The sequence below is a fragment of the Gossypium hirsutum genome, chromosome D10 (genome assembly GCF_007990345.1).
Source record: "Gossypium hirsutum isolate 1008001.06 chromosome D10, Gossypium_hirsutum_v2.1, whole genome shotgun sequence".
Lineage (NCBI taxonomy): Eukaryota > Viridiplantae > Streptophyta > Magnoliopsida > Malvales > Malvaceae > Gossypium > Gossypium hirsutum.
In genome coordinates this window covers 23,393,444-23,401,785 of record NC_053446.1, presented here as the reverse complement: position 1 = coordinate 23,401,785, position 8,342 = coordinate 23,393,444, and the positions used below count along the sequence as shown (strand labels likewise).

The 8,342-nt window shown below is 31.5% G+C and overlaps 1 protein-coding gene across 1 annotated transcript; it reads right to left on the bottom strand.

The window, feature by feature from the left end:
• Window positions 1–52: 52 nt before the first annotated feature.
• Window positions 53–3,792, bottom strand: LOC107914669 (serine/threonine-protein kinase-like protein ACR4). Its single transcript, XM_016843653.2, has one exon. It carries the CDS (start codon window positions 3,094–3,096, stop codon window positions 364–366), a length of 2,733 nt encoding a protein of 910 aa, XP_016699142.1. The 5' UTR covers window positions 3,097–3,792; the 3' UTR covers window positions 53–363.
• Window positions 3,793–8,342: the final 4,550 nt, after the last annotated feature.

Below are 8,342 nucleotides of genomic sequence, written 5' to 3'. Positions count from 1 at the left end.
CCATCATTAGTTGATTTTAAATTCTTGCTTGTAATTCAAACAACTCAAACAGTAAACATGAATTTCATCCATTAGCATTAAAAGAGACGGATTAAAGACGTTACAATCAGTACAATAGTCACAAGAAAGAATTCAAATTAACAATATAAAGACAACAAATCGAACAGCTGACGGTCCATACTTGCGACAGGGCGATTGAAATTCTGGTAACACAACCATGATAGGGCGACTAAAGTTCTGGTGTTATAGCTGCGAGATGCAAATGGGATATAGTACTAAAAAAATTCTGAAAATTACATCCATTCTCCATTTTTACAGTTCCTTTTCCTTAAACAAACTGATAGAATATTTGGTTGGGATCATTTAGAAATTGTGTTGTAAGAACAAGCTTTGTTGAGGAGATGCAGGGCCTATCTCTTCTTCCAAGCTTCTCAAACCATCCCCACCATACCCTACATTGCCCATGTTTCTTCCTTCTATGTTCTTTCCCTCCACATCAGCTTCCGATACCGATGATTTCCGCCTTTGAGATGAAGTTACACTCGGGAATGTAATCCACGAAGGAGCTCTAAACTCAAACCTTTGATCCTCAACGTCTTCTGCAACTTCAGTTTCTGAGACCGACCGATTCGAAGACCTTTGAGAGGACTTCTTGTGCATTCTGTTACTTCCCAAGATCACCTCTGTTGGCAAAATTGGTTGCTCGCTACATGGACTGCCCATCAACTGTGCTAGAGCTCGCTCTAAGGCGGTGGTCACTTTATCCATTGATGGTCTCTCTTTTCCTCTCATTCTCACACATTTGGAAGCCACATTTGCAATCCTTTTCAAAGCTTCAATGTCTGCCGGAGGTTTCAAAACTGGGTCTAGAACTGCAGATATGTCTCCTGATTTAATCAATGGAACTGCCCACTCCACTATATTCCCTTCTTCGTATTGCATATCAATGGCTTTTCGTCCACTTAAAATTTCCAATAGTAATACGCCGAAGCTGTAGACATCGGATTTTGTTGTGAGGTAGTGAAGCCTGTAGTATTCTGGATCAAGATAACCGAGTGTTCCGGCAGGTAGCTCGGCTAATGGACAGCTACTATCCGCAGGTCCTAATAAAGAGAGACCGAAGTCAGCCACTCGAGCATTGTGTTCTTCATCTATGAGAATGTTTGAGGATTTGATGTCCCTATGAATTACTGGCGGGCAAGCGTAACCATGCAAGTATTCAATTCCCCGTGCAGCTTGGACGGCAATGGTGACCCTTCGGACCCAATCTAATTGCTCTTTCAAGGCTTTGTTCTTTCCATGAAGATGCTGATGCAAAGATCCATGAGCCATAAACTCGTAAACAAGAAGCCGTTCTCCGCCTTCTTCACAATATCCAAGCAGATTCAAAAGATGGGCATGGTTCAATCTTGACAATAGATCCAACTCTGTGTGGAACTCTTTTGAATTCTTCTGTTTATCCGAAGACATTATGGCCTTTTTAACTGCAACAACAGTCCCATCTTTCAATACCCCTTTATAAACACATGAGAAACTTCCTTTTCCAACAACAGATTCTTCTTTGAATCCACCAGTGGCCCTCTCAAGTTCTTCATAATTGAACATCCGAGCTCTCCTGATCTTAAGCTCGTCTAAGTCAGGACGGACTTTTACGTTTTCTTTTCGGTAAGAAGCAATCTCATTAGCTTTCTTGGACTTCGACTCTTTTGCTTTGCAGCGACAGTTCTGCAACCTGTATCGGACATATAAAACTGCAGTTAAGGACACGATGATCAGCAGTAACACAGCAAAAGCAATCTCCGCGACAATGATCGGCAATTGCAGTGACCAAAACCTTTCATTCTTACTTCCATTAGTAGCTTCAGAATTCGAAGAACAATTTGAGACGCATTCCACTGAGTTACAACTAGAACAATTGTAATCACAAACTCGATCTGACTTCAAAGTACATCCCGATTTTTGGTACATTTCAGCAGGGCAACCAATGCTGCAGGGCATACAAATATGTAAGTTAGGAGACTTGCAAGGTGCATTCTCTGGACTAACTTCATAGGAACCCGGTGCACAAGGAGTGTCTTTGCAAAGTCCGGGTGAGACAGCGGTAGGGAGTGAGGTCGGGAACCCAACGCCCCAACAAACTGGGAGAAAGGATTTTTCGGCTATAACACCACAAGTGAAGTAATTTCCAGCTGCAATCGCATAGACTTTAACACCTTTGGGAGCTGGGGTACTTGGCTTGAGAATGAAACCCCAGCAAACCACTTGGTGGTCATAGCTCTTGATTCCACAAGCATGGAACTTTCCTCCAACAACTGTAAGCATCGGATATTTTGGTGGCAAATCAACATTTCCTTGACGAGAATATGCAACCGGCACGGATAGTTCTTCTTCGAGGTTCAAGCTCCTTCCCCAGCAAAAGACTCTAGAATTCAGCCCTTCCGAAATCCCACAAACATGATAACCACCAGCTGCAACCTTTTGAAACCTCATTTCTCTAGGAATTAAGCTAATGACACGGCTACTAGTCTCATCGCCCCAACACAAAACAGTCATGTTCTGAGAAAACAATCCGCAGTTAAACTCCGAGCCTGCTGAGAGTGATTCGATCTGCCCATCAAACATATAGTTCTTGGTCATATTATAACCCCAACAATCAACCAAAGCATAATTTCTATGCTTTCCAGTTAAAGGCTTTCTCAAACCACATAAATGGTAATCGCCTGCACTGATTTCTACGTACTCAGCTCCCTTGATCATCGGTTGAGGAACTCCCATTTCGATATAGCCACTGCTTCCCCAACAATAAGGTTGATTGGAATCCATCAACAGCCCACAAACAAAGCCATCACCAGCAGTTAGACCCACAAATGGGAAATGAGAAGGGGTCCCGTAGATGACTGCAGCATTTGACCCATAGCAGGTCACAAGATGTGAGCCATCAGGTTTTAAACCACAAAATACAGGTCCATTCTCACCATAAGAAATGGCAATGCTGGACATTGAGCCTAAACCTGAAACTACCCACCACAAATTTAACAAAGCCCCAAGTGAGACCCAGACAGAGGAATCTCTGATCAGTAAGCTGATAACCCCCATAGCAGAAGATGGAAACTAACTATCCAAAGCTAATGGAATCCACCACCCACATCAACACTACATAGGCTTTGGAGTAGCATGCTTCTCTTTTAAACCCAGAATGCATATGATAAATCAGTAAAGATTACAGCCTCATATTTCACCATTTGCAGGATGAAGTGTAAATATGAATTTTTCCAGCAAGGAGTTGAGAAATGAGACCAAAACCAAATATCAGAAGCTCCCTACCTAAAACCCAGATCAAAATACTCCTTATGCAAGTCTTGTAGCATAGAAAACCAAACCACTTTCACTGTTCTTTTCAATAGCATAAAATATCATAGAAAACTTACCATTTCTCCATTTCTGCAACTTGGGATCAAAAAAAGCTTTCAGCTTACCACATTTGGAGCCACAAACAGCTTGAAGAAGCAATGAAGATGTTAGTGAACAACATATCTGGCAGGCAAAACCCTGATACTAGCTCATATATTTAGCTATGCATGTAGTTCCATCATAGAGAGTGTAAATGAAAAAAGAATTTGACAAGTGAAGAGTGGAAGGTGATGAAGGTGTAGTTTTTGCAGCCAAGAATGTTAGTGAGAAAGAGAAAGAAAGAAGAACAATAAATGTGGATCAAACTGCTGCTTCTGAATATAGGCAAATGTTGGTGAATGCAATAAATGAGAAGTTAATGCCATTTTATCTTTTTCATGCCTGCTCACTTCTCTCTCGATTACTCTCACTTACTTCTCCACCTATATATCCATTATTTTTTCTAATTATCTTCTTAGTCCCTGTACTCTTTGCGCTTTTAAAATTTAGTCCTAAAAACTAGTCCCTCCACGCTTAATTTAATCCATTTGATAATTCTTTAAAAAAATCATTTGATAACACTAAATGATTCGGTTAAATTGGATTAAGAGACATTTTTAAAATAAAATAAATTACTCCTATTACTACTATCACAGGCATGAAAAGTTAAATAATTAAATAAAATGTTGAATATATTATTATTATTATTGGTATTTAAGATCGTACATAAATTATTCATTTATAATTTATATTATTCAAATTCAAACTTTGGTCTTTAGCTTAATTCATTTTAAAAACTCCATATCTATTCTTTCAATAACTCATATAACTGCTGTAATTAACCATTACAATTAATTATTGTGTAATGCTAAATTAGGCTAAATTGTTTAAATATACCTCTTTTTTTCTGTTAATTGGTCAATTGATATGTCGTTTTTTTTTAATTTAGAAGAACAGATCAATTTTAGCGGAGGTGTGTGAAAGCACGTCTAACTAGGCGTGTTTTCTATATGGGTTGCAGGAAAGCATGCTCAACTGGATGCTCTTTCCTTTTAAGATGTATTTTTTTTTATTTTTTTAATACAATCAGTTTCTTTGGTCAAATAATTAAATATTAGTGGTTTTATTTTTGAGTCTCAAATTCAATTCCTCTCTCACTCATATTCTTGTTTTTTATTTCATGTTTTTTTTAAGCTTTTTATTATTTTTTAATTAATATTTTTAACATATTAACTCCCTTGGTCAAATAATAATAATTTTATCCTTAAGTCTCAGGTTCAATCCTCCTACTTCCAAACACATTTGTAATTTTTATTTTATGTTGTTTCAAGCTTTTTTTTATTTTTAATTAATAAATATATTGTTTTAATTTTTTTATTTTTAATTCATATTTTAATCAATATCTCTTTTATTCGTAAAATAAAATAATAAATATTTAATTATATAATAAAAATATATTTTTTTTACATATATAATTATGTTAAAAATATTTGAAATTAATAACTCCTTTATATATAATATAAAAATCAACTAATTTTTTTGATATATTTTTATGTCAAATATTTATTTTCTCCACGTATATTGTGGGTATGGTGATTTTTAATATTATAAAATAAAATAATTATTTCAAATATAATTATTATTTTTATATGTAAAACATTTCAAATATCATTCTTTTCTTATCTACACTGTGGGTATGATATTTCAAATATTGTTATATGTGAAATATTTTATTTAATTATTTTAAATATCATTATGTTTATATGCGAAATACTTTAAATACACATATAAAAATATGTAATACTAAAATTTACTACACTTATGATATAGATTGAAAAATAAATATTAGACATATAAAAATTATATTTACTAAAAATAATAATGTTTATAATAATTATTTGATTTATAAATAAAAGATGAATTAATTAAAAATTAAAAAGACGTGAAATAAAAATTACAAATGTGTTTAGAAGAGGTGGAATTGAACCTAAGACTCAAAAATAAAATCATTATTATTTGACCATTTGACCAAAGAAGCTAATATGTTAAAAATATTAATTAAAAAAAATAAAAAGCTTAAAAAATATGAAATAAAAAATACAAATGTGAGTGGGAGAAGAATCAAACCCAGGACTGAAGGACAAAACCACTAATATTTAATCATCTAACAAAAGAAATTAATTATATTTAAAAAAAAGTCAAAAAATGTATCTTAAAGGAAAAACGAGCCGAACTGGACGCGCTTTCACACTCTCCCTTCAAAATTAATCTATTTCTCTAAATTTTCAAAAAAACAAATATTTAATCAATTAAAAAATGACATATTTGAATAATTTAACCTACAAATTAACAACATGCAACAATAATAATAAAAAACTCATAACTGGATCTTTTATTAAATTAATGAAATTTGTATAAGATAAATCATATATTTCACGTTAGTAATTTATATTTACTCTCATACAATTTTTTTAATATGGAAAAAATTTAATCCCTTTAATCTTCGTGAAATCTTTTTAAACGGTTTAGCAACGTAAGTATGGTTATAAAGTCAACTTTTCAAAAAATATATTCTTTCGCTAAATCATTACTTTGTCTTGAACTTGACAACTGTTCTCATCTTAGGGTTTGAACTTTTTTTGTCCAAGTTAATCCTTAAACTTGGCAATTATTCTCATATTAGAGCTTGAACTTAACAATTATTCCCACATTAAAACTTAAATTTTAGGGCTTTCAAGCAAATATCAAGGACTAACTTGGACAAAAAAAATTGAACCCACATATAAGAACAATTGTCAAATTTAAGACGTATTTAGACCAAAAAAAATTGTTCAATATGGAATGTAAAAATGATTACCAAATTCAAATTTCAAAAAGTGATTTTTGTTTTATGTTAATAATTCATCTATATGAAATATATTTAGAAAATGTATATTGAATTAAGGCAACATGAATATTGTAATTATAAGTTAGCGTGTCGAAAGTGATTTAATAATTGGATTTAGGTGTAGTTACTTATAATTATATAAATGTGACATGTTTGAGTAATCATTGTAATTTATGGGTCCCATTGAATTCGGAGTAACTAGAGCACCCTGATTACACTTTCTAATGCTTAAGGGAAGGGTGAGAATTAAAGCAATTACGTCAGTGATCACACCTAAATCTAATTTTAAATTTTTTTATATAAATTATAAAATTTATATTATAAGCGTGAATATGTATGAGCATTTGGGATGATAATGACAAAAAAAATTCTTATGTTACAAATCCTAAAAAATTATATTATAAAAATAATTGAGAAAATATTTAGTACACTGTGGAGTTTTCGTGATTAAGAGGTTATCAAGTATCCTATACAGGTATAGTAAAATATTTAAAAGTATATATTTAAAAAAAAAAGGCATGTCAATTTTTTAAGGCTACTTGCGAAATAAAAAGAAAAATACATAACCAATGTACCCAATACACACCCAAAATAATTTGAGTATTTTATAGAGTTATAAAAAATTATATTATTTAAATCTTAAAAAATTTCTAAAGTTATAACCAACTTATTATAAAAAATAATAATTTACATGTTATAAAAGTGTTATAATATATTTATTTATAAAAAGTTATGACAAAGAAGTGTGAACATAATCTATTTATGTGCCCATACTATATATTATAAATATAATATACGTATTTATAAAAAAAATATTATATTTTTTATTATAACTTATTTATAAAAAAATAAATTTTTGAAATTATGGTAAAAAATTATATTATTTATAAGAGATGTTATAAAAGTTACTGGGCAAGTTATAAAACCTTTTTTTTATATAAATTTTATATTATTTTGACTTATTTACGTGTTATAAAAAGGGATATAACCTAACATAAGTCTTTTTCCAAATTACATTTAGATAGATTTTTATAATTAAAGCTATAGACTATTTGGACTGGGAATCCAAATATTATAAGGTCGATGTTAATTATGCAAATATAAAAGATTTTCTTGCACCATATCGTGGGGTGTGATACTATTTGAGAAATGGTGTCATGCACAAGCACTATAAACAGCTCACGAACTCTTTAATTTGAGACAATCAATGCTTCAAAAAATGTGGTTGAGTAGACATTTGTTGTTCTAAAAAAATATTTCCTAAATTAACATCACCTTAAAAAATAAAGTTGGCTCATATTAGTATGTTGCATATTTCATAACTTCAATCATAAGTGGAATTGAGATGATCCATACTTCAAAGAGTACATAAAAGAAGAAGAACTTGACAATCTTAACGGTGCAGGTTTAACTTCAGATGATGATGAACTCGGTTAAGGATAAATAGATGATGATAAAAAGCATATGTTAAATATTGAAGAGGGAACAAATATGCACTAAAACAATTAAAGGAAATTGCATATGATATTTATTTTTCTTATTATTTTTATTAGTAACCGTATTATCAACTACTTTTTTAGACTAACATAAAACATATAATGATTTGGTTTTAATTTTCGTTACTTGTTTAGAAATTATTCTTATCATACTAATTTTTTCTATAATAATGATTTTAAAAAAATATATAAATCATGTAACTGTGTAATTACAATTTATACTACCAAACATGACATAAAGAGTTACGTTGTAATTACACTCTATCAACCAACCAGGTCTATAATTATAAGAGAATGTAACTACTACACCAATAAGTACATTTTTATACAATTACCATGTACCATCTAAACAAGCCTTCAAAAAAGTAAATTATTGGCGAAATAAATATTCTTAATAAATTTAAAAAATAAAAATGGCACAAAATGGAGGGTAAATTACACATAAAAGCCATATTTTTTAAAATTTATCGAAATGGGCCCGGTATTTTATTATTTATCGGAATGGGCCATTTTCCCCGAAATCGTGTCCACGTCAGCTCGATTACTTACATGACAACAAATCGCGTCCA